At 52.3% G+C, this 25,507-nt stretch overlaps 2 protein-coding genes and 1 long non-coding RNA gene across 3 annotated transcripts; 1 reads left to right on the forward strand and 2 right to left on the reverse strand.

Moving 5' to 3' along the window:
* Positions 1 to 1,789: 1,789 nt before the first annotated feature.
* Positions 1,790 to 18,467, reverse strand: TRAIP (TRAF interacting protein). The gene is made up of 15 exons (XM_052642976.1): positions 18,370 to 18,467; positions 13,337 to 13,394; positions 12,758 to 12,841; positions 10,731 to 10,770; positions 9,692 to 9,819; positions 8,413 to 8,507; positions 7,889 to 8,002; positions 7,058 to 7,145; positions 6,217 to 6,306; positions 5,644 to 5,732; positions 2,954 to 3,109; positions 2,680 to 2,728; positions 2,279 to 2,428; positions 2,123 to 2,173; positions 1,790 to 1,915 (listed from the first exon to the last, which is right to left on the reverse strand). Exons 1-15 carry the CDS (start codon positions 18,465 to 18,467, stop codon positions 1,790 to 1,792), a joined length of 1,416 nt encoding a protein of 471 aa, XP_052498936.1.
* Positions 18,468 to 18,685: 218 nt separating this feature from the next.
* Positions 18,686 to 24,637, forward strand: LOC128050121 (uncharacterized). The gene is made up of 5 exons (XR_008199636.1): positions 18,686 to 18,743; positions 19,296 to 19,337; positions 22,956 to 23,052; positions 23,278 to 23,483; positions 23,861 to 24,637. It is a non-coding gene; the product is annotated as an uncharacterized LOC128050121 (long non-coding RNA).
* CAMKV (CaM kinase like vesicle associated) lies at positions 21,301 to 24,390 on the reverse strand. Its single transcript, XM_052642410.1, has 10 exons — positions 24,296 to 24,390; positions 24,054 to 24,185; positions 23,805 to 23,879; positions 23,448 to 23,586; positions 23,184 to 23,304; positions 22,954 to 23,029; positions 22,719 to 22,855; positions 22,482 to 22,560; positions 22,164 to 22,251; positions 21,301 to 21,873 (listed from the first exon to the last, which is right to left on the reverse strand). The coding sequence occupies exons 1-10, from the start codon at positions 24,388 to 24,390 to the stop codon at positions 21,301 to 21,303; spliced, it is 1,515 nt and encodes a 504-aa protein (XP_052498370.1).
* Positions 24,638 to 25,507: the final 870 nt, after the last annotated feature.

Here is a 25,507-nt window from a genome sequence, read left to right on the forward strand (position 1 = left end):
CCATTCCCTCCCTCGCATCCTTGGCAATAACCATTCTGTCTCTGTGAATCTGACTACTCTTGGTATCTCACACACATGGAATCCTACAGAATTTGTCCTTGGCCCCTGGATTATTGCACATAGCTTAGTGTCTTTAAGATCCATTTACATTGTAGCATGTCTCAGAATTTTTTTTTAAGGCTAAATAATGTTCCATTGTACATACAGACCTAGAGCTTTGTAGTTTTCCCTCAGAGATCTTGTACATATTTTGTTAGATTTATACCTAAATATTTTGTTTCCTTTCTTCTTCTTTCTTGGTGCTAATGTAAATGGTACTGGGTTTTTAATGTTATTATTATATTTTCTTCTTTTTGCTTCTAGGTTTTTAATTCTAATTGATTACTGATCTATAAGAAAGCTATTAGCCAGCCCCTGCACCCTTAATTTGATGCTGCACTTCCCCTCCCTAACCATCCTCGGCTCAAGGCAGCACCAAAGGAGTCCAACTCCCATAACCAAGAGCATCACGTCCCCCCCAAGAAGCCCCAGGCTCCCACACACCTGCGGGGGAGCAGACGGGCACTCTTAGTCTGAAGCAATCTCTCTTGTGCCAGGTTCATGCTGAAATGTGCAGAAACAGGTGAACACCCACCCAGTAATGAGAGACGGAAGTTTAGGGGTCCTCACCTAACATGCTCAGATACTCAGTTGTGTCCGATTCTTTACGACCCCATGGACTATAGCCCACCAGACTCCTCTGTCCATGGGATTTTCCAGGCAAGGATGCTGGAGTGGGTTGCCATTTCCTTCTCCAGGGGATCTTCCTGACCCAGGGATTGAACCTAAGTCTCCTGCCCTGCAAGGCAGATTCTTTACCAGCTGAGCCACCAGGGAAGCCCAAGTCCTCACCCAAGTTAGGACTTAAAAGAGAAGTCTTCTGGGAGAAAGTGTTCTTGAAGCCAAGCCGCGGAGACTAGCAATTTGGCTGGTAGAGTTGAAAGCTGACGAACGGGTTGTGACAGGTCACTTGTGCTTGCTGTGAGTTCCCTGTGTGTCTAGACCCTGGTTCACCCATTTGCTTTCCTGCTTATGGCCTTGCACCGTGCCCAGGTTACAGACTGTGGACAAAGCTAGGTGATAAATCGCTTGTTAGAGTCTCCCTGTGAGAGGGCACATGCCTAAGGGCGGAATTTCCGGGTCTGGGTCTAGGTGAAGGTGCCCCCTTTAGAAAATCATGCAAGTCAGTTTTTCAAAGTGAGTGCAAATTTACCCTCCCAGAGCCAGAAAGAAAAGACTGTATCTTTTTTATTTCACATAGAAATCTGCCCCCTCCTCTCCCTATTACCATTGACCATCTCCTGCCCTGCCTGGCCCAGGCCATGCCAACAGCAAGTCAGAAGCAGGCAAAAGCCTGGGCGGGCCGAGGTGGCCTGAGAAGCCTCAAGACCTTGGTGCTTACAGTCAACAAAAGACCCCGGTCTGAGGACCAGAAGTAGCCCAGCCACATCTGATCATGGCTATAAAAAGAAGTCTGGAACAAGGGGCAAGCCCTGCCGGCAGGAACACTGAGCTGATCACGTCAGCCCCGACAGGGAGACCCAGTATGATGGAGGTGGGGCAGGGTGTGTGCAGGAAAAGTAGGTTTCTGGGCCCCACTTTCACCCCCATCTTCTTATTTATCCTTGTCCACTGGGCTGGTCCTAGAAGAGGAGCCATGCCTGCCAAACCCTCTGCCAAGCCAGTCACCAGTCCTTGGCCTGTAAGTCAGAGGCATGTTTCTGGCCACCGATCAGACTCACTGTTTTCACTACCATAGGAAATTGTCCAGTGTGGCCTGGGAGGGGGTGGGTGCTGTCCTGGCCCCCAGTTTCTGCCTAGCCCTGCCCTTGGGCTTTGGTTTAACCAGCAGTGGGCGGATCATAGTTGTGTCGGTCTGAAGGAAATGTCAAGGAAGAGGCCTACAGAGAGGACTGGAACGCAGGGCTCAACCTTGGGGGTGGGCAGCGCTGCTACACGGGGCAAGGTCTGGCTCTGCCCGCCTGGGACTGCAGCCACCAGTAAGTTGGGGTCTGGGGGTACAGGTGAGGGATGATGTGGGCACCATAGCTTAGCTCAGCCCAACACCACAAAATAAGGATACAGGCTGGATGAATTTTGTTCGGCCTCCAAGTCCATCGAAGCCAATCCTTACCTAAAGCAGAAGGAAGAGGTAAGTGGGCTGGCCTAATGGGCGAGGGCCACCCAGCCCCACCTGCAAGAAGGCAGACACTTTTCCCTTGTGGGAAACCACACTCACTGCATCTGTGCTGCGGCAGGGCTCTGCCCTGACCCTCTTGGTCTGTTTCTGGCCCAGGAGAGCATTCCGGATGAAGACGGGGAACGCGCTAGCCAGCTCCTCATCAGGCTCCCCCAGACAGCGCTGGCCCCCCAGTGAGAGCTGGGACTCCTGCAGAGGGGACCCCAGAGCCAGGCTCGATGAGACAGGTGGCAGCAAAGAGGGGGGTGGGAGGCATGTGGGAACAGGATCAGGATCTCTGGTGCCTCATCCGGAGGCAGGAAGGACAGGCAGTAGGGTTCCCAGGGTCCTCCAGGAGTGAGAGGGCTCCGGCAAGACCCTGACCTCTCAGAAGACCAGCTTCATACTCAGTCCTGGCCAAGGATGGAGGGTGACTGCCTGAACATCTTCAGGGGCCTTACCTGCCTGGGGCCTTTGGTTATCTTCTTGGGAACATCCTGAACAGGAGAACTGCAAGAGAGAGATGTGAGGATTAATGACATAAGCAAGAGAAGGGCTTTGTATAGAGTGAGTACTCAGGAGAGGGAAGAAGAGGTGGCTGGAACCAGATTCATGTCCAAACCCAGGTGACCCTCAGTGCCCTGTCAGCCACTCAGAGCTATTAGCACAGGACCTTCAGAGATCTCTTAGCCATCCTCCCTCCAGGCTGTGGAAGGGCCAGGGACTACCACTTACTGTGCTTTCTCAGGGAAGAGCCTCTTGGCAAGGCCATGCTGGGTGGTGGAGGGCTGGGATGGGGGAGTGTCCACATTAAAGGTAGCATTGAGGTCAATATCATCGCCAAAGGCTGGCCGGCGAAGCTTCAGGCCCACCATCTCCACAGGAGCTGGGCTATAAGGCAGAGACAGTTCGGATACTCAAGATCACAGTGGCAACAGCCCCTCAAGCATTAGAGATGGGTCAGCTCCAGGGGCCTGGAGCTCACACCTGGTTTAAAGCTATCCTTCAAGGAAACCCTAATCTCTCCAGAAAAAAGAGATAGTCCTTGGCTTGGTCCTTCACACAGTAGAAGTCTGGAGACATGCAAGGAAGAAAGCAGAAACCCACAGAAAACCCAAATACACAAATAAAAAACGTTTTGTTCAAGAAGCCTCATTTCTCAGAGTGCATGCAAGGATCCTGTCAGAGAGGTGACCACAGGCTGAAGCAGATGGATGTTCCTTCCAGTGCTACTTATCATGGCCAGTGGACATATTAGAGGCTGTCCAAACAACTCCCCTAGAGGGCTGGCACTTTCAGAGCTTGAATATGAGACATACATTCAAGTAGTGTTCCTAGAGACTTCCCTGGTGGTCCGGGGGTTGGGAATCCGCCGTGCAATGCAGGGAATGAGGGTCTGATGCCTGGTCAGGGAAGATCTCACGTGCCACAGCTGGGTGTGTACATCCTGGGGGGACCAGGGTGTACACAAGCCTCCAGAGCACCTCTGTGGCCCCTGGCACCCAATGGCATCTGAATATGAAGCAGTACCTGTGCAGAAGACAGTAAGCTCATTTCTGCCGAGGAGACTAGGGAAGGGAGTGCAGAGGACAGTGGACCCTTCAGTGTGGAGAAGAGCTGGGGGACACGGAGCAGGAGGACACAGAGCAGAGGGACACAGAACAGGGGCCACGGAGCAGGGGGCCACGGAGCAGGGGACTTGGAGCAAGACACAGAGCAGGGAGACACGGAGCAGGGGGACACGGAGCAGGGGGACACAGGGGACACGGAGCAGGGGGACACGGAGCAGGGGGACACAGGGGACATGGAGCAGGGGGACACGGAGCAGGGGGACACGGAGCAGGGGGACACAGGGGACACGGAGCAGGGGGACACGGAGCAGGGGGACGCAGGGGACACGGAGCAGGGGGACACGGAGCAGGGGGACACGGAGCAGGGGGACACGGAGCAGGGGGACACGGAGCAGGGGGACACGGAGCAGGGGGCCACGGAGCAGGGGACTTGGAGCAAGACACAGAGCAGGGAGACACGGAGCAGGGGGACACGGAGCAGGGGGGCACAGGGGACATGGAGCAGGGGGACACGGAGCAGGGGGACACAGGGGACACGGAGCAGGGGGACACGGAGCAGGGGGACACGGAGCAGGGGGACACGGAGCAGGGGGGCACAGGGGACATGGAGCAGGGGGACACGGAGCAGGGGGACACGGAGCAGGGGGACACAGGGGACACGGAGCAGGGGGACACGGAGCAGGGGGACACAGGGGACACGGAGCAGGGGGACACGGAGCAGGGGGACACAGGGGACACGGAGCAGGGGGACACGGAGCAGGGGGACACGGAGCAGGGGGACACGGAGCGGGGGGCCACGGAGCAGGGGACTCGGAGCAGGCCACGGAGCAGGGGACACAGAGCAGGGGGACACAGAGCAGGAGGACTTAGAGCAGGGGGACACAGGGGACATGGAGCAGGGGGACACTTGGAGCAGGGAACTCGGAACAGGACACGGAGCAGGGAGACACGGAGCAGGGAACTCGGAGCAGGGACACATGGAGCAGTGAGGACACAGAGCAGGGGGACACAGAGCAGGGGGACACGGAGCAGTAAGGCAAGGGGTGTCCTGCTGCGAGGGGCAGTGCAATTGGCCCGAAGCCTGAAGGTCCACCCCGCCCACAAGGCCAGCTCCATGAGGGCTGAGTGCAGAGGGTCCTGGGAGGTGTTTGGCAAGGGACTGGTAGGATGCCCAGGGGTTGCTATGCTGGGCAGATGGGAGGAGTAGATGGTCCCAAGCCTCACACAGAGGTGGTAAAAAGGGAAAGGGTCAGGGAAGCAGCTCCTAAGTTAGATGGGCAGGCTCCAAGCAAACGAGTGGATGCGCGGAAAAGGGACCATAGTGATTTTCCAGCATTGAAAAGTGACTCGAATAAAACCGGCTGGGTCGCTGGGTTATGTTTTCTGTTCGGACCACCAGCGGGCCAGCCAGGCCTGAGGACCCACTCAGCCTGTCGGCTTCCGGGCGGCCACACAGGCAGGGACAGCCATCCCTCGGCCTCTTGGCTCCCTCTGCTGGCAGCTCTAGTGTGCCAGTGCTGGGACCAGAGGAGAGCTCTTTTGGTGGTGGCTTCATGTTTGTTTCAGAACCTGGGGCAGGCGGATGTATCAGGTGGGCTGCTCCATACACAGGATGCCCCTCCCCTTTCCCTTACCATCCCCAGGGCCTTTCTGGCCTTTCTTTGTCAAAGCCCAGGGCCTGCCTCAAAGCTGCGTTCCACCTCAGTCTTGGCTGTCACTCAGGCCAGGAGGTCCACAACCTTCAGGCCGACCTGGGCCACCTACCCCCCAACAAAGCCAGAAAGGGTGAAGACACCCTTACCAGGGAGCTCCTCCAGCTTGGAGTCCCTGTTCCACCCCAGAGGGTCAACGAACCTCTCTAAAACGAGGCGGTTGATAGTTTCACTGTCTCCTGGTGGCAGCTTCAGGGTTTCCTGCAGTATCGTCAGCTTTTTTTTCAGGCTCTTCAGGAAGGAAAGAGAAGAGTGTGAAAGAAAGACTGAGGCACCAAGTCCAGAGTGGCCACCATGGACGTGAGCTGTACGCATGAAAGGCAAGCCCACTGGGACCAGAACAAGGCCTGAAAGTCAAATATCAGGCTCAGGAGGCCAGGACCACCTGACCTCAGAACCCCTCTGGCGGTGACCTCCTCCGGTGACCTCCTCCTCCTCCTCCGGTGAACCCCCCTCCTCTGGTGACCTCAAGGATGCAGGTACAGGACAGACTGTCAGCAAGATCCCTGTGCTCTCTGTCCTCTGCTGAGGAGCCCAGGCTTCAGACCAAAGCCCAAGATTCCTGTCCTGACCCACCCTGAACCAGGAGGATACAGGGAGCCCAGAGCTGCGACCACTGACTGATACAGGGTTTGTGGGCAGAACTCACCCAGCCCACATCTTGGAGGGCACATAAACCACCCTTCCTTCCCACCTGCTCGTAGATGTTCCTCACCGCGATTTCCTTGTCAGCACTCTGTAAGTCCTTCTGAGATGACCTCAGCTCCAACTTGGCCTGGTCCAGTTCAGAGCAGACTGTCTGCAACTGCAAAAAAGTGTAAGGAGCGAAGGATGAACACAGGGCTGGCTGTGTGCCCCGCCCCCACCTGCTGCTACACTAGCTCGTGGGAGCCCAGACCCAGGAGGAGCGGGGGACACAGGGAAGACCCGAGCTCCATGGGGCTGGACCTTTGTCTTAGTCTGGCAGTGTTCATCTAGAGCAGTCCAGGGCTCCTCCCTACATCTATGCCCTGACATGCACCATGCCCAGAAATAAAAGCAGCTGTGTTGACTGATTCAGGTTTCAAGAGGCCTTCTACAGGGAGTCAGTCCCCTGGTGGTCTAGTGGTAAGAATTCTGGGTTTTCACTCCACAGCCCAGGTTCAATCCCTGGTCAGGGAACAGAAGAACAAGGGGAATAAACCAAATGGCAAAACACAGCACACACACAATAAATAAATAAAATAAACAAACCACAAAGAAAAGAACAAGAGGCCTCCTACTCTAGGCCTGGAACAAAAAACAGGCCCCTGAAGCCATCACATTTGTGCCCCAGCCAGCTGAGAAGTACCCAGAGAGCAGAGGGGAACAGAAGTGTGCAGGTGTTGGGGTGACAGTTGCGTGACCTGCCACCCTAAGCAGACAAGCCAAGCAAGCCAGAGTCAGTGCCTAGTGAGGACCAGAAGCCAGTCTCTGTGAGTCATCCCACAGCCCCAGGGCCTGGCCTAGGAGCCGCTCACACGCATGACAAAAGGACAGCCACCTCTCCCCTCACCCTTGGCTCCCCATTCAGTTACCTTGCTTCTGGAAGAAAACAAGTCCTTCTTCAGTTTGTCAGCTAGCTCCCCTGAGGCCTTCCGGGCCTCTTTTAGATTCTCGTACTCTCTACGAAGGGACCATGGAAAAGAGATGTCAGCCCGGGACACCCCCCTGGTCAGACTGAGTCACAGCACCAAGCAAACACAAAGCCCAGCCGAAGCCCCCAGCCCTTCTCCTTCCAACTCTGACACCGGAGCCCAGCAGGGACCGGCTGGCACTGCAGGGTGTCAAGCACCCCAGATGCTAAAGAGCTAGTGAATCGCTGTTTCCTGCCTGCTTGCAGGCACTGGAGATTTGAGAGGGTGTGCAGGAAACCCTGGCCCCACTAGGAGGCCCCCTACACCAACTGGCTGCACACCAGGCATCAGGGATCCTTCATACCTGTCAGCCAAGTGGCCCCTTTTCTCCAACCCCACACCCATGGGAATGAACACCTGAGCTGTTTCTGATGCAAGCCAGGTGGGGTCAGTAACCGCGTGCTAATGGGGAACAGGCTCCAGATATCAAACTGGAGCATGGCGAGCTGTGCCAACCTCCTTAGAAATAACACTTCTAATTCACATGCAATTCTCTCAATAATTCTGTGAGGCAGGTTATTATTATCTGTTCAGGAAGCTAAGGATCAGAGACGTTAAGAAACTGGCTCCTGGCCACACAGTAAGAGGTGGGATGTGGTTCAAACGAAGGCAGCAGGGCTCCAGAGCCTGCTCCTCACTCTGCCTGCTCGCTTCATGAGAGACGGGCAACACGCAGAGGGGCATGGCTTGGGGGCCATGACTCAGCTTGGATACCGGGGCCAGAGTACCCACTTCTTGAGGGACACGCAGAACACAGCCAACTGCTCCACCGCGGACTGTCCCACACCCATGTCTCGGATCATCTCCTCCACCTCGGGCCGCTGGCTCTGGAGTAGGAGCTCGATTCTGAAAAACACCCGGCCCACGGCATTTAAAATCTGGAGGCTGATGGGTAGGTACCCAGTGCAGCTCTGCCTCCCTTTGCTGCCGTTGCTATGGAGACAGCCTGAGCTGCTAGGATGCTTTAGCAGGCGGCTCTGCCCAAAGAAAGGCCCCAGCGCAGAGCTTAGCACAGCTGCAGGGATGGTGCTGAGAAAGGGTGCTGACAGAGGGTCTCAGGTCAGGGATGCCCACGGAGAGGTTCTTAGAACAAAAGCCCTGCCAGGTTTCCCATGGAAAGTGGAGGAGCCTGCAGAGGCTGAGTAAGGACTGAGCCCCCCGTGGCCTACAGAGAGCTGAGCCATCCCCTGCTGCAGCCCCGAGAGCCGTGCCCCGGGGATGCAAGGGCACAGGGTAGGCCCCAGCTCTAAGCTCACCGCTCCATGTTCTTCATCTTGCTCCGGAGTCGGCGGGCCTCTTCCCGTGCTTGCTTGGCCTCATCCTGCTGCTGCTCCAAGTACTTCATCTGCTTCTGAAGAGCAAACGCACCCCAACATGTCTGTTGCTTGGCGGATCCCAGGGGCCAAGGTTAAAGTCGCCGGGAGAACTCCACCCTAGAACCGTCTGCTTTTGAAAATACTGATAAGCATGTGTGCAAGCCCCAGGAGGTAAGGCTCCTGGGCCCCACTCTGACGTGTGCTTTTGCTGCTACGAGGCCTTGGACCAGCTGCTTCCTCATCCCCCTGGCTTGCTTCCTCCTGAGATACGTCTTACCATCAGCATAGCCCACTCTCAGCATCTAAAGGCCTGCTGGGGGCTGCCAGAGTCCAGCGACTGTGTAGGAAGCTGAAGAAGCCTGGAGCACAGATCCAGGCCATGCTATCCATCAGCTATGGACAGTTGCCAGGGTAGGACAGCTGCCCTCAGCACCTGGCCACTTCATCTCCGACCTGGGAACGCCAACACACTCCTGCTCTGTGGCCAGGTGCTGGTCTGCTCCTTCCTTCCCATTGGCCAGGCCACATGATCCAATCCAGCCACCAAGCAGAGCCAGAAACGGCGAACACCCTGGGGCCCTATCCGTTCACCCGGCTGGGTCCTTTTCCTTCTCAAATGGCATCCGGCAATGACTGGCTCCTTCATATGAGGTCAGAATTTCAACTGTGGATTCAGATCAATCACCTCCTGCCCCTTGGAGAGCAAGAGGCTCACCAACCCAGGCTGATACAAAATTCATCTGGGTCTAGAGCCGCTTGCTCTGCAGGCTTTGATCTGCCCGGTCAGCTCAGCACAGCCAACTTCAAAGGCCCCCTGCTCCTCTCTGGGATGCTGTTTGATCTGGCTCCAGAGAGCAGCCCAGCCAAGGACAGGCACGCTAATGGAAGGTTCTTCAGGCTGGCTTTGTCAGTGGAGTACAAACCACTTTGGGAAACACGGCCTAGGCTCACTGAGGTCTTGGTTGAGCAGTCCTTCCACGAAACACTGGGCAAGCCTCACCTCTCCAAACTAGTACAACAACCACAGGTTCGGGCAATACGACCCTTTTCTCATGGGCTGGGTAGGAGGCCTGGGGAAGATGGAATTTCCCTCCATTTTACAACTGTACAGACCACGGTATTAGCCAAGGCAGACACAAAAGACAAGCCCACAGTGGGGAGCCCAGGAGGAAGACTGTATCTCCCCAGCAACCTGTGCCCACGGGGGCTGGGGACCCACCTTGAGGGCGGAGCACAACATCTCAGCCTTGTCCAAGGCCCTCTGCAGGGACTCCACAGTGGCGTTGCGCTCGTCCAGCGTGTCCCGCAAAGAGTCGATGATGAGCTGGTTGTCTCGTTTTTCCTTCTCTGCAGCAGGGGTTGGGGACAGAGGGAGAGGAAAGGCCTGTCTACTATGCACTATGAGAACCTGGGGCCCTGGGCCCCAGCACCCCACCCCAGAGCCAGGTGAGGAACAAGTCGTGGGCCACAGGTCAGGCAGCCTGCTTATCTCTCTGGCAAGCACCAAACCAGGGATGCCCAGCCATTCTGGGGATGAGACCCTTTTTCTGCTGCTCAGAGTTACTGGAGTAAAGATTTCACTGCTCCTTGATCCCACAGTCTAGTTAATTCATCATCCCAGAACTCAAGCACTGAAAAAGTCAAAGTGAAAGTCCCTCTGTCGTGTCCGACTCTTTGCGACCCCGTGGACTTTCAGTCCATGGAATTCTCCAGGCCAGAACACTGGAGTGGGTAGCCTTTCCCTTCTCCAGGGAATCTTCCCAACCCAAGGATCGAACCCAGGTCTCCCACATTGCAGGCAGATTCTTTACCAGCTGAGCCACAAGGGAAGCCCAAGAATACTGGAGTGGGTAGCCTATCCCTTCTCCAGGGGATCTTCCCAACCCAGGAATCAAACTGGGGTCTCCTGCATTGCAGGTGGATTCTTTACCAACTGAGCTATGAGGGAAACCCTCAAGCAGGTTCCTGCCAAATCTGGCAGCGGAATCCTCAACTACAATATTCTGACCTGTTAGGTAGACTCCTCCCAGCCTGGGTCCTAGGCGAGCAGCCCCAGGACAAAGAAGAGGCTCACCCCATCTGGGTGAACAGCATCAGTCACCTCCCTTTCCTTTCCTTTTCTGCCATCACAAGAGCTGATAAGACTTGGATATACCAAGCAGGGAGAGCCCCTGGATATGCCAGAAGGCTGAGGGCTTCCTCCCAGGCCTCAGTCCAGTACCCAAGTCAGGGGCTTCCCAAGGCCCCTGGGAACTCACCTTTCTGGGAAAGCAGGGCTCTGGTATTATCCAGTTCATTCTGCAAGGCAATACTCATAGTAAGCAGCAAGAAGGCATCACAGCTGGCCCCCACCCAGCCTCACATAAGGTCTGTGGGGAGCCCCAGGCGGGGACAATGAGGCCTGTGGGCCCAGAAAAGCATGAACCTGCTGCTCCTCAAGGCCAAGTGAAATCAATAAGGGAGACAGAAGCCTTGCTTTGTCTCTGAGTGTCTTTTTAAAAAGTCGGTAAAATGCAGATAATCTCAGGTATAAGACCCTAGGACAGGAAAAGAGGCATAACAGGGGGCAAAATAAGTGGAGCCTGGCCTGCACAGTCGGTTTTATGGCAGAAGCTTCCATCGCTTCCTCAGGCCTGTGCCCGTCCTGACATTCCCTGGCATTAGCTGGACCCAGCAGGGACACAGAAATGGGATGGCCAAGCACCCTGGGCCACACTGCTCCCTCCACCCTGGGTCCTACCTGCTTCATGGTCTACCCCCTCCCAGCCCTAAGCTGGCTCTGTGTGCCAGGACTCTTCCAGCCCCAGAAACCAATAGGGTAGGGGAGCCAAGACAATTCTGCACCCCTAGATGAAACCTCACCTGCACTAGGCTCTAACCAGACTGTTGTGAGGGTCAAACGAGCCTCCCCAAGCCCATACATATGTTCCACAGCCACTGCCACAGAACCACTGAGAGGCTGGAGCAGAAGAGAGCCCCACTCCCACTCAGGAGTCCCATGAACTCAACACCCTTGTGGGCAAGAGATGTACCTACTCCATAAGCAGGAAAACCAGGCTCAGTAGACCTGAAAGGCTTGGCCTAGGGTCCGTGATGGTAACTGGATGCAGAACAATCCTCATCCAGGTTACTCTTCCCAGGTCAATGCAAGACTCATATTATGACCAATACAAGGCCGGGCCCCTCTTCGGGGCTAAGCTCCTGTCGTCAAACTCTCTACTCAGGACTTTGGGGCAGGAGCTGTTGGTGGCTGAGCTGGTTAAACAGGCTGGACATCTCAGCTGGAAGCCGTGGGTAGAGAAGGGCACACGGGCTGCCTGAGAGCAGCTGCCAGCCCAACCTTTCCACTAGTCCCTAGCACCTTCCACACCCAGGCAGGGTGCCTTCCAAGTCCTTGCTCCAAACTACTCAAGATTTTGCCTCTATGTCTCCCAGATATGGCTTAGAAAATCAGAAAGAACTGAAGCTGCCTTTGTTGCTTTTCTCACAAGGAGGACACGGCTTAAAACTGGGAGCAGTTACCATGACGATGAACACGTTAGCTTTAAGCACAAAAGCTCCACATCTTGAAGCAGTGAGGTTCCAAGGACGTCACAGCCCCCCGGGGGCCAGAGCCGAATGAATCCTAATCTGACAGATGGCCAGAAAATTAACCCTCAGAGTCCAGGTTCACTTGCAAACCCCAATCCCACTTCCTTGAGAGGTTTCTGCCAATCCAATCCCTTTGTGCACGAAGCAAGCTAAATCTTAAGCTTGGAGGGGAAGCAGTAGAAGTGTAGAGGGCCCACCCATCCTCCCCTGCAGTGTGGGTTTCCATCCTGGCTGCATATCTTGATTCCAGGGGCCCTGCCCTCCATTCCTGCTCTGGGAAAGACTCAGGCACCTGGATACACACCAAGCTGCCCAGGCAGTTGTGAACAGGCAGGTTTGCGAACAGTGGGTTCACACATCTTCCCTGGCTGAGGACTGGAAAAGATGGTTGTACATTCTTTGCAAGGTGAGGGGACTTCGAGGGACACATTCTAAACTATGGTCAGAACTGCTCTGAAATCCCAAGAGGAGGGCTCACAGTCAAGTGGCTCCCCTTCCTCCCTGACAGAGGATTTCTCCAATGACTGGAACATCATCAATTATTCTCTGCTCTCACTGTCCCAGCTTTGAATTCTCTATCAAGTCTCCCCTTCCAGAACCCATCTCCAGACTCTAGGTACCCTCCCTGGGTAGGAGCAGAAAGTGAACTCTCAGAGGGCCTGGGATTCAGCAGAATGAGATAAAGTCTGGGTACCTTTAAGAATTCTGCATCTAAGACATTCTCCTCCTCCTGGGCAAGGTCAAAGTAGAGCTTATTGATAATGGTTCTTTTGCCAACCTGAATGAAAGAACGAGACACAGTGTGACTGCATAGCTGGGTCACGGGCAAGGAGGACAGGGGACATGCAGCCAAGCCCATCTCCCGCCTAGCCTTTCACAGCACATCCCTTGGAGGGAGGTGACCTCTGCAATCCTGTAGGTGTCCCAAGCTGGCTACCACTAGTTACTGAGTCATGTCATTACAGATCCATGTGGCAACTGCTCAAAAGATACCCCAACTCTAGGTGCTGGGCATTGCAGGGGAAAGGCAGATAAGGAGACCAAATCTAGCCAGGTGAAGACTGGCCCAGGCAACGAGTCCATCTGCCAGCTCCCCCTGGGCAAAAGCAGGCCTCCCGCACCATTTAAGAGCACAAGTGAGGCTCCACCAGCCTCAAACCAGATGGTCCAGACAGGTCAAAGACATTGCTTTGCTTCAGAGACCTCTCCTCATCCTTGCTCCCTGGCGAGGAGTATCTTTAGCTGAGGAGTTTTTTCACCCCACCAACTTTACCTGGATTCGGCACTGCGGGCAGGTCCGACTCGGTGCTGTCTCAAACCACTGAATTAGGCTGGAATGAGAACAGAAAAACAGACTGGTTTTAGGGGGAAACATACAGGCCAGGTAGCCACCCCGACCATTACAGCGTCTGTCCTGCTCCTCTCTGACCCATCACCTGCCCACCCAGGAGGGCAACACCTGAGGTAGTGATGGTATATCCCACAAAGCCTGACTCGTACAAGCAATCCAACCAACTGGCCCTTTTTTTTTTTTTTTTCCTTGGCCCTTGCTGGCTTGGACTTCTCTCTCCTGAGCTGTAATTTTATCAACTGTCTAGCCTTTAATTGAGGTTAGGGGCAATGGTCAAAGTCAGGGTCCCTCAGAGACAGGAATTATAATATTCCAAAGGGGTAACTTTCAAAGTGAGGGCAAACTAGAGGTAGCAAGCAGAAGTAAAAGTGAAACACAGCCCAGCTATGCACCATCGATCTGCCCTAAACGTTAAAATATTCTTCTACTAGGGCATTATCTGCTGGTCCAGTGGTAAAGGACTCTGCGCTTTCACTGCCTGGTTGGGGAACTAATATCCCACAAGCCAGGTAGCGCCGTCAAAACAAAATCAAAATGTAGTAGACAATCTACTAGTTGGCCTACTTGTGGACAATCCCCCCAGGGACCACGGGAAAACAGTCCTTTTGGGAAGATGATACCATCTTTCTAGACTGCGATTTTTTTTTTCTATAAATAATTTTTCAAATACATATAATACAAAGCTAACCATGCACAGTGAGGGAATACTACACAGCAATGAGAATGAATGAGTCTATAACTCAGAACAAATTATGGGTGAATTACATAAACATAAGACTGAAGAAGAGAAGCCTGATACCAAAAAAAACCAAAAGCAGTAAATTGTGTTTAATTCCATTCACATGAAGTAAAAGGTAGGCAAAACTCATCTATGTTGCTGGAAGTCAAGACAGTGGCTATCATGTGTGGAGGAAAGGCAGACTGGTGGGAGTACCTGGAAGACTGCACGGGGCCCTTGGACTCTAATCCACAGAGACTGGTAAGAGGCCAGAGGAGAAATTCAGGCAAGGCTTTCTTGCGACTGCACCAGGAGGGAGCAAAAACAAGCAACAGGTGTCCTTGCTTGCTCGCTGGGGAGAGGAGGGGAGTGAGGAGCGAGTTCCTCATATGAGGTGAGTGCAGAGGGGCAGATTGGCAGGCTGAGCCACAAGGGTAGCTTAGGTGGTGGTGTGCCCACCCCTTTGGTGGTCCTGTGTGGAGGGATCCTGTACAGTACCCTGGTTTTGCTCCAGGACCTCAGAAATGGCAGCTGGGTTTTGGCCTTTTTGTATCTTCTTGTTCATAGTTTGCGCAAGCTGAGCGCGTATATAGTTACTTTTAGTCCCTTATAGTTTCTTCGTGTTCTGTTGTCTGAGGAGGCATTTGTGTAGGTGCAAATGCAAGCATTCTGGAAGAGTGTCCCGGGTCCCAGTCTTTCTCAGCAGGAGGTTTCTGAAGTGCTGATGTCTTGCTCTGAATTCTGGTTACATAGGTGTGTTCAGTCTGCAAAAATTCTGCAAGCTATACATTTCTTATATTTGTACTTTTATGTATTATACTATATTTCAATATAATGCTTGGTTTTAAAGTAAACAGTTACACAAGAGAAAGCACTGCATATTGTAAACCAGAACATAACCACAGAGACTTCAGACACTGGAACTGTCACTCACCATGACAGACACACTATGCTGGATAAAGAAAAATTAAGATCGAAAATATCAAAAGAGAATTTGAAAATAAAAGGTGACATATCAGAACTTAATACGAAATAAACAGAAATTCCAAAACTGAACAAATGGCCCAAATTAAGAATTCAATGGATGAACTTAATAGCAGTTTAGGCAGAGTTGAAGATCAGTACATTGAAAGATATGTCAGAGGAAACACTGGGAATTAGAAAGGTGGAAAAATACATAAGAAATGATAAGAGATATAAAAGTTACCGTGAGGTCTAGGATACATATAATTAGAAGTTCCAGGAAGAAAGCGTTAGGTGGAATAACGCCCTCACCTCTATGTCCTAATTACCAAAACTTGTGAATATGCTACCTTATAAAACAAGAGTAATTTGGACCTGTGATTAGGTTAAGGAGATGGGGAGATTATCCAGGGGTGTCTCATGTAATCACAAGCGTCATACAGAGAGGTTTGAAGATGTAACACTGCTGACTCTGAAGATGGCTAAAGAGGCCATGAGCCAAAGAAGGCACAGCCCCACTTACATCTTCATTTTAACCAAGCAAGACCCATTTTGGACCTCTAAAATTATAAAATAACTTCTGTTGTCTTAAGCCACTAAGTTAGTGGTAATTTGTTACAGCAGAAATGAGATGCTAGTATAGAAAGAAAAGAGATAATGGAATAGAGGCAATATATGAAGAAATATGGCTGATAGTTTCCCAGAACTGAGTAAAGATATTGTTCCACAAGTTAAAGAAACCTCATGAATTTCAAGCAGAATAAATAAAAATAGTAACAAAAAGTGAATTGAGGTAACTATATTATTGTCAGACAAAACAAACAGGTCAAAAAAGCATACAAGAGATAATGACTTTATATATTGATAAAACGCTCACTCCAACAAGAAATAACAATTATAAACATATATACACCTAACAAAATAGACATGAAATATATATATGAAAGAAAACTGTACAGAATTAAGGGAGAAATAGCAAGTACAATAAAAGTTGGAGATGTTAATATTACACAATTTCAATAATGGATAGAACAATCAGACAGATGATCAATATGGAAACAGAAGGCTTGAACAACACTTTATACCAACTAACCTAACAGATGTATACTCCCCCCAACAATAGCAGAAAACACATTCTTCTCAAGTGCACATGGAACATTCTCTAGGATAGGCCATATGGTGGGCCACAAAACAAACCTTAAATTTTTTTTTAAGATTGAAAATCACACAAAATAGATTTTCTGATTAAAATAGAATGAAACTAAAAATCAATAACCGAAGAAAAATGGAAAATTCACAAATGTGTGGAAATTAAACAACACACTCTTAGACAACCAATGGGTCAAAGAAGAAATCGCAAGGGAAATAAGAAAATACCATGAGATTAATGAAAATGAAAACATATCAAAACTGTGTAAGACAGCAAAAGCAGTGCCAAGAGGGAAACTGATAGCTTTAAACACACACAGTAAAAGCGAAGATACCCATTACGATGGCTATTATTTAAAAAAAAAAAAAAGTTTGGCAAGGATGTGGAGAAACTGGAACCCTTGTGAATTGTTAGTGGGAACGTAAAATGGTACAGCTGACACGGAAAAACAGAAGGGCAGCTTTTCAAAACATTAAACATAGAATTACTATAGGATCCAGCTAGTCCACCTCTCAGGATAACCCAAAATAAATGAAACTAGGAACTTGAAAATATACTTCTACACCAATGTTCATAGTAACATTATGCACAGTAGCCAAAACATGGAAACAACCCAACGTCTATTAACAGATGAAGGGACAAACAAAACGTGTTATTTTCATACAATGAATAATAATCCCTTAGTCATAAAAAGGAGTAAAATTCTGAAACATGCTACAACATGGATGAACCTTGAAAAGACTGTGCTTAGTGAAATAAGCCAAACTTAAAAGAACCAAATGTGATTTCACTTATATGAGGTCCCTAGAAAAGAAAAATTCACGGAGACAAAGTAAAACAGAGGTTTCCATGGGCTGTGGGAAGGGGGGAATGGAAAATTATTGTTTAAAAGATTCAGTGCTTAGTTTGGACTGATGGAAACGCTCTGGTAGTGGTGATGGTTACACAACATTGTGAATGTACTTAATGCCACTGAATTGTACTCTTAAAATGGTCAAAATGGAAAGCATCTTCGAGCTCATCGAGTAAACATTCTCCTGAAAAAAAATTTTTGTTTTGAAAAATTTTTTAAATTTTTGAAGTTTTCATTGAAATTAAATGGTGGCAGACATGTCCAACAAATATTGCAGGAATTTGATCCCTTTATGAATCTTGTGAGAGATTAATGTGTGAAGCTGGGCAACAGAACAATACTGAAATGGTGGTAATATGAGAAAATAGTATCATCATATCAGAAGTTTTGGAGCAAGTATAAACAAAGGCTGTGTTCACCAGAAAAATCAATTGCTTCCATATGTCCTTTCCAAAGGGCCTATTTTACTATGATATAAAAATCAGGTCATATACATTTTTCATAAATTAACTTTTTTGTTAAGTAAGCTTTTGCAAAATGTTAAATGTTAAGTCTTATATATATATTATATGTTGCTCCAATAGAATGGTGTATAGTGAAAAAAAAAGGAAAAGGAAAAAATGGTTAATTTTATGTTACATGTATTTCATCACAATTTAAAAAAGAAACTCGGGACTCAGCCTGTCCACAGCTACCAGGGGGATCTCCCCACCAGCAATGCACTCAACAGAATGGTCCTACCAGTCAGCAGAACACCTTGATTCGAGAGCACCTCCTTGCCATTTGATGTTAATTTGGGTTTGCTTAGGTCAGTGGAGTGTCTGACCAAGAAGATGACTCTGGACAGAATCATTCCAAACCCAAGCAAACCACAGCAAACCCAGTAGACTGTTGGCTACCAGGTCTGGCAGAAAACAAAGGGCTCACTAATGTGGTGAAAGCATCTGCACGGACAAATAATTTTGAAACCACATTTCTCTGCAAGCCAATCAAAGAAACCTCTACTCTGTCTTCATTAAACCAAGCCTTGTACCTCCCCCGCCTCCCTACTCCGCAACCCACAGCCCCACTCAGCTCAGCTGTCACTTCCTTGGGGAAACCTGCCACACAACTCGCCTCTGCCCAGGTCAGGAAGTCTCGTGGGATTCCCATCTAATGCCTTCTTCATCATCAGTCGGGGGTCCAGGGACGGGTCACCCGGAGCCCCGACACCCCACAGTCCTGTAGCCCTACGGGAGCGAGGGCCCAGCTCCAACACAGCGCTCACTCACCAATGCGAGTGGAAGGTGTGGCCGCAATGGATGGCGGCCACGTCGCGGGAGTGATCAAAGAAGTCGGAGCAGATGGTGCACAGGGCACGGATAGGCATGATGACTGGTCTCGAGTCGCCGAGGTAGCCAAGGAAACGGCGACGGGTCCAGCTTGGCGGCCGTGCCTCCGCGTCTTCACTAGCTTCGAATTTGGCTCCACGGCTCAACTTCCGGGAGAGGATCGGAAGTGGCTGCACTGAAGGTTAGGTCCCGATTGGAAGAACCCTCGGGGGGCGGGGCTTAACGGCCCCGCGGCCGTGGAGAATCCTGGGGCGGAGCGCGGGCCTGAAACTAACTAGCGGTAATTCTCACGCGGTTCGCTTTTGAGACCGCAGGTACAGCGGGAGCGCAGCGTTGGGTTGGTACGGGGACCAGCTAGGCTGCTAGCCGGGCCCCTTTTGGGGGCAACACAGGGCGTTATGGTCCCAAGCCAGAGGTGGCTCGAGGTGCGCTGGGCACGGGCTTCTGAGCCCTGTTCTCTCAGCGCAGCCTTCTCTACTCCCTCGGAGCAGAGTAGGGAATGGGACGACGGTCACGATAGAGCGGGTCCCCTGGGCTCTGGGCGGTGCTTGACAGTATAGTGGAAACCCATAGTTCCCAGACCGAAAAAATGCTGCATTCTCTTAGCCCTCCTTTCTGAGTGGTCCTAGAAGGATGGACACAAGTCCTAACCACTCAGGACATCTCAAGCTCACGTAGGATCTATACAAGCAAGACTTGATTCCTGAGTTTAGAGGTGATTAGAGGTGGCAGGGCCAGTATCCTGACCTTAGTCCTAGCTCTCGGGAGGATCAGTTTTGCCTCGGGACTGCAATCGAGTTGTTTTGGAGGCCCAGTTGCATCTTAGACAAGTGACTAACAAACCTTTTTTATTATTCCCACATCAGAGTTGTCTTTGAGATCCTCTCTGAGGAAGAGCGGCATCCCTGGTGAGTTCACCTGGGCTAATCTCAGCTGGAAGGAGTACTCCTAGGAGTTTTTGTGATTAACTGTTTTTAGTAGTATTACTCCCCTCTTCCCAGAAAAAAAAAAAAACTTATACACAGCCCCATAATGTAAAGCTTATCTGTTCCACGTGAAGTGGACCTGAGTGAAGTCCTTGGGACCTATGTGGAAAGCCACTGTGTTGTTTACAGGAAGGAGAAATCAACACAAAGGGCAGGATAGAATCATTGTGTAATGCCTATCCTGCACCCACTCCACAACCCAGGGAAACCCACTTTGGCCATGTACAAAAAGGTCTCTCCCTATGGTGGGTGGCCCTCAGCGGGTTCCAGGTCTCATGCCTAAGTCGACACAAGGACTCCTTGTTCAACAAGACTTGTCAGAACAGTAGCCTCACATGGTTTTCTAGAGTCCAGAGGACCCCACCCCTACCATCAAGGACCATCCTGTGGCATCCCAAGCAATCCGCATGGCACTGAGCTCAGACCACTACCAGCGAAACTACCCCCAGCCTCTACCCTCCCCACTGCCTTCCAGGGGCCCTCCCCAGTGATATAGAGGAAGCAAAGGCGAGAGGGTGGCCAGAGGCTTTGGCAGAGTGACATTTATTTGCCAGGTTCAGCAGGTACACAGCCCACCGACCTTCATACACCAGAGCAGACCCACAGGCATGCAGGGAGAAGGGCAGGACTACCCCCGAGTGCCAAGCGAGGGCTGGGACCAGTGTGGCTGCCTGCCCAGGCTCTAGTAGGGTCTGACAAAGGGCACCTGCCAGGAGCCTCCATTAGGAAACTGGGGAGCTTTATTCACTCCCTCATTCCAGCAAAAGCAACTCAGCGTGGCCCAGAGACACCTGGGCCTCTCTCTAAGCCTTGATAGAAGGAGAAGTGGGTCATAAACATAGAGAGTGTTCCTGTCTATTTCACTGTTGAATTGAGAGAGCAGAAAATCTGGCCCTGTGAAGGGCAAACCCCCAAATCAGACTATGGGACACTGCCAGGCAGCAGGCCCGCTGCCTGGGGTGGAGAGGACTGTGGACTGAGCCTAAGGAGCCCATCTGGGAAGAGCCAGCGGCAGCTGTCCTTGTTCGGCCCAGGGTAAGGACCCAGCTAGGCTGGTACACTAGGTCCTGGATGTGCACTCCGCCCTCCCAGATCTCATCGCCACATCCTAACTGCTCCTCCTTCCCCTTGCAGGCTCCTGAAGCGCAGGGCACAGGGCAGCCCACTGCAGGACCCAGGGGGGCAGGAAAGAAACAGCGCGAGGGTCTTAGGAGAAACGTCCCAGGGACAGAGGTGGGAGCTTCTACCCTCCAACTCATTCTCATTCACTTCTGAGGACCCCCATGGCTACCAAGCAGCGCCCCCGGCCATGTGGCCAGTCTTGTCTTAAAGCATTCTGCCCAAGATTACAGCCTTCTCTAACCAGCCTGTTTCCACTCCTAGAGCAGCCCACACACCACAGGCACATACCTTCATGTGCAGGAGCCTAAGACCGCTGACAGGGCCTCGCTGGAGGACCAGCTCTCAGGGCAAGGCCACCCAATTTAGGGCCTGGGAGAGGATGGGACCTTCAGGGCCTGCCTGGGTGTGGGGGGGAACTGTGAGGCAGAGAGGGGAGGGGGGCAGGGGAGCAGGGACCTCCTGAGTATCCCTAGAGCAGCATCCCACAAGAAACAGAAACTGATGAAGCTAGCAAAAGACAGAAAAAGCCACAAGGAATCCATGCAGGGGCTAGGGCTGGTCCCGCCTCTGGCCTGCCCATCACTCACGCACATACACACAGGAGATGAGACTGGTCTCCTGTGGCCCCCAAACATGCCCCATGCTGGGAGGCAGGGGCGGGGGGGAGCGAGGGCATCATGCCAGTGACTCTATGTACAGTGAGAAGCCCCTCATCCACTCTCCCACCCTCCTGCCCATCCCCCGCCCCCCACAGCCTGCCCCCTCAGCTGGTCTCCACCCTCCGAGACTCCTGGGCACAGCCAGCAGCCTCTTCCCCTTTACTAGAGGGTGGAGCCTGGCCTGTTGCGCCCCCTGGGGCTGTGCTGTCCGGCTGGGCCAAAGCCGGCTCAGGGGTGGCAACAGCCTTGGCAGCCGGTGTGGCACTACTTTGGGTGGTGGGCACGGTGCTCTCTTCCACGGCTGGTGTGGCTCTCCCATCGGTGGCTGGAGTAACACTTCTGTCGGTGGCTGGGGTGACGCTCCCATCGGTGGCTGGGGTGATGCTCCCATCAGTGGCTGGGGTGACGCTCCCATCAGTGGCTGGGGTGGTACTGCCATCTGTGGCTGGGGTGGCACTACGGTCGGCGGGGGCCACGTTCTCGCTCTTTGTAGCATCACCTGCTGTGGCTGGGGTGGCACTGCCCCCAAGGGCTGAGGCAGCTGCACTTGCAGCTGTGGCCCCGCCTGCAGCCCCAGGGGTGGCAGTATCTGTGCCTGGAGCAGACTGGGCTGCAGCCGTGCCGGACTGCTCTGGGGCCCTGAGCCGTTTCATGAGGGTGGTCACTCGGACAGCTTTCTGAAAGGACAGTGGAGAGAGGCTCAGAGTGAGGCTTATAGAAACTGGATCTGTTTCTTCACAAAGGCCAAACCCAGACCATTCCATGAGGCTCTGGCTGCCTCTGACCACCCCAGAGCCAGGGACCCAGCTGCTCAGCACACCTGCCTAAGGTTATAACACTAACAGCTACACCTGATGGTTTAAGAAAAGCCTGTGTATGTCTGCAGGGGTGTGATGCAGACAAGAAACTGTGGTGCCAGAAGGAGCACTGAGGATCAAGCCAGGAAAGAGAGCCATCCAAGCCTTACCTTCCACTTAGCTCTGGCAAAGTTCTTTTCAATCTGGGCACAGACACCATCCTTAATGTTCTTATCAGAAGCAGCATTGCCAGAGATCCTGGAAAGGGTACAAGTGTGTCTAGATCTGAGGGCATATGGCCTTCATGGAGACTGTGCCCAACCCTTTCCTTATAAGATCCTCTGAGCTGGCCTGAGCTCTGGGTACCCCCCTGAAACCCAACTCAAGGCCTCAAGGATGGAGGCTGCTAGGTGTGAAGAAGACAGAGGACAAGGAACCCCTGGACTCTCCTCCCATCCTTCCTGCCCGCCCCCCTGCTCCCTGCTCACCACTCATGGGAGATGGCCTCTTCTGCAGTGATCCGCTGGTCTTGCTCCACCTCCATCAGCCTTGTGACCAGGTCTTTGGCTGGGAGAAAGCCAGGCAGAGTCTAGGCATGGGCACCCCTCTCACAGTCTAGGGGTGATGAATGGGCTCGGGGATGGGATCAGAGTCCAGCAGAGAAGGTTGACAGCAGTCCCCCACACCAGCCCTTTACTCTGCCCTCATGCTGGGTACCTCCTTACCTGCCTGTGAAATATCATCCCAGTATGGAGAGTCAAACTCATAATCGCCAGCCAGGATTTTGCGGAAGAGATTCTTGTCGTGGTTCTCATAGTCATCTTCCTCTACCTCCTCATAGAAAGGTGGATTCCCTGAAAGCCTGCATGGGGGCCCACACTCAGGGTCATTCAGGAAGGCCATGGATGCAGACCGTCTTCCCACCTCACTGCCAGCCTGTTTGCCCACTTATCCACTCACAGGATGTACATTATGACTCCAATGGCCCAGCAGTCCACAGGGCGTCCATACCGCTGCCGGCCTACCACCTCTGGGGCTGCAAACAGGATCCATCTGCTGGTCAGTATCAGCCCTACCCTGGCCTTGTACCACCCACACCCATTTGCTGGGATGGGGACTTCCTCCTCCACTACCCAGAGTCAGTCTTTGAAGGCTGTGTCCCACCCTGCCCTGCCCCACTCCCTGCTTGCCCAGGTATTCGGGGGTTCCACAGGGCTCCTTGATGAGGCCATTCTCTAGCTTGGCCAGGTGAAAGTCGCTGATGACAATCTTTGAGTTCTTCAGTCTGTTGTAGTAAACCAGGTTCTCCAGCTGCTCCAGCCGGGAATGGCATGCGAGTGGGCAGATGAAGACACCATGAAACCCTCAGAGGGTGGACCATGGCCCCGAAGTGCTGCCCACCCCAGCCCCGGGCCAGTTGCCAACTGACCCTTCGACCTGGTTGCCGGCCTCACCTTGAGGTTCCTGTGCACGATCTTGAGTGAGTGCAGGTAGGCCACCGCCTCCAGGACCTGCCGCACCACGTTGCTTGTATCTCGCTCCGAGTAGTAGCCCTGGTCCAGGATCCAGTCAAACACCTCCCTCCCCGTGGCCCTGAGGGACACCAGCCCCTGAGCCTGGCGTGGGCAGGATCGGGGGTGGGGCGGCAGGAGTATGTGGGCAGGCTACCGACACCAGGCAGCTGGCTGGGCAAGGCACATAGGCCTGGGACCCCAAGGGTCCAGAAGGGGGGCTTGCCCTGGCTGCAGAGGGCAGAGCAGGTATAGACCTGGGAGGACTAAGGACTCCTGGAACCCCAGACCCACACTCACAGCTCCAGGAAGATAAAGTACTCCTTGCGAGTCACAAACACATCCACCAATTGCAGGATGTTCGGATGCTTCACCCTGGCAGCAGAGAGAAGAGCCAAGCGCTAGAGCTGGTTGAAGCCCCTCAGAGAAGCTTTGGTGGGCCACAGCACACTCACTGGCCGGAGGCTGGTACTGCTTGAGGTCCCTGGCCCTCGGAGCCCTGCCCTGCTTCCTCCCCTCCCCCTCCCCACCCCAGGGCCTCACACTCACATCTTGAGGATGCCTATCTCGTTCTTTGCTGCCTTCCGCACCTTGCGGCCATCCCGCTTCTGGAACTTCTTGCAGGTGTGCAGCTTGCCTGTCGTCTTGTCCTTGGCCCGGAAGATCTCACAGAACTCCTCACTGCAGCCAGCAGGCACTCCGCTCAGCCCTGGCCTCAGCATGGGCTGTACTCCACTCCCCTTTCCCCAGCCCTGGCCCGCCCACCCTGGCCCAACAGACCCGGCACTCACGTCTTGATGACCTGTCCCAAATCATATCTGTCAGTCACCTCCGATGGCTGGTTATAGTTCTTCTTGTCGCCCAGAGTCACACACCCAAACGGCATTGCCGGGCTCTGAGCTGCAGACAGGATGGGGTCTGGTTCAGCTGTCCCACTCCCCACTTCTCCACACAATGTAGAGGTTGTCTTTGGGAAACCCCAGCCTGGCTCAGATCAAGCCAGAGGCCGAGTCTACACCAAGAAGGGCTAGAGGGTGGTCAGACTGGGATCCCACCCCTGCCTTTTTGGCCATACTTCCAGCCACTCAGCTTGGCTGCCCACGCTACAGCAGCCCCTGCTTATGAAAAATATATTAAACTGACATATCCTAGAATCATTCTGCATTATGTATAATCAAAAAGAGATTTATCAAATGATTGATTTAAATTTCAGTGATTTCACAGATGAAGGGGGTTGTAGCTACCCACCCATCAGTCATCTCCGCAAATCTAAAGATGCCAGGCGTTGGCAAAGATGTGAAGAACATGAGCACTGCTGGTGGAGGGCAAGTTTCCCATTTGCAAAACTGTTTGGTGAAACTACTGAAGTCGAACATTCCCTAATAACCAGCAGTTGCACAGCTGAATATACATCCTATAGAAACATATACATTTGTGCAGCAGGACACTCATACAAGAGTGCTCATGGCTGCAATATTCCGAATTGCCCCAAACTGGAAACAGCCCACATACCCATCAGCAGCAGGATGTATTGTGGGAGAGTCACACAATGGAATATTATTACACAACAATGGAAATGAGGGGAATGAGGGAACTACAGCTCTACCCAACCACATGGGCAATCTCACCAATAAAAGTATTGAGTGAAAAAAACCACATAGAATGTGAATCTATCGATATAAAGTTCAAAACAGTCATCACTAATCTATACTGTTTAAGGATACAGACATATTGGTCAAGCTATAAAGCAATACTAAGAAGTAAACACCATGAGACCTCCTAAGAGAAATAAAACAGGTTGTGATTGGGGGGGGTTCTGGAGGACCTATTTCCGAACCTGAGGAGTGGTTTCACAGGTCTGAGCTTTATAATTGGATAAACGTACATACACGTATTGGGTTCATTCCTAGATTTTTGTTATATTTCACAATAAAAAATGTGAGTAAAAATTACGGCCATACGTACTGCCGAATACTTGATCACTATTAAAAAGAATAAAATAG

The sequence above is a fragment of the Budorcas taxicolor genome, chromosome 1 (genome assembly GCF_023091745.1).
Source record: "Budorcas taxicolor isolate Tak-1 chromosome 1, Takin1.1, whole genome shotgun sequence".
In the NCBI taxonomy this organism is placed as follows: domain Eukaryota; kingdom Metazoa; phylum Chordata; class Mammalia; order Artiodactyla; family Bovidae; genus Budorcas; species Budorcas taxicolor.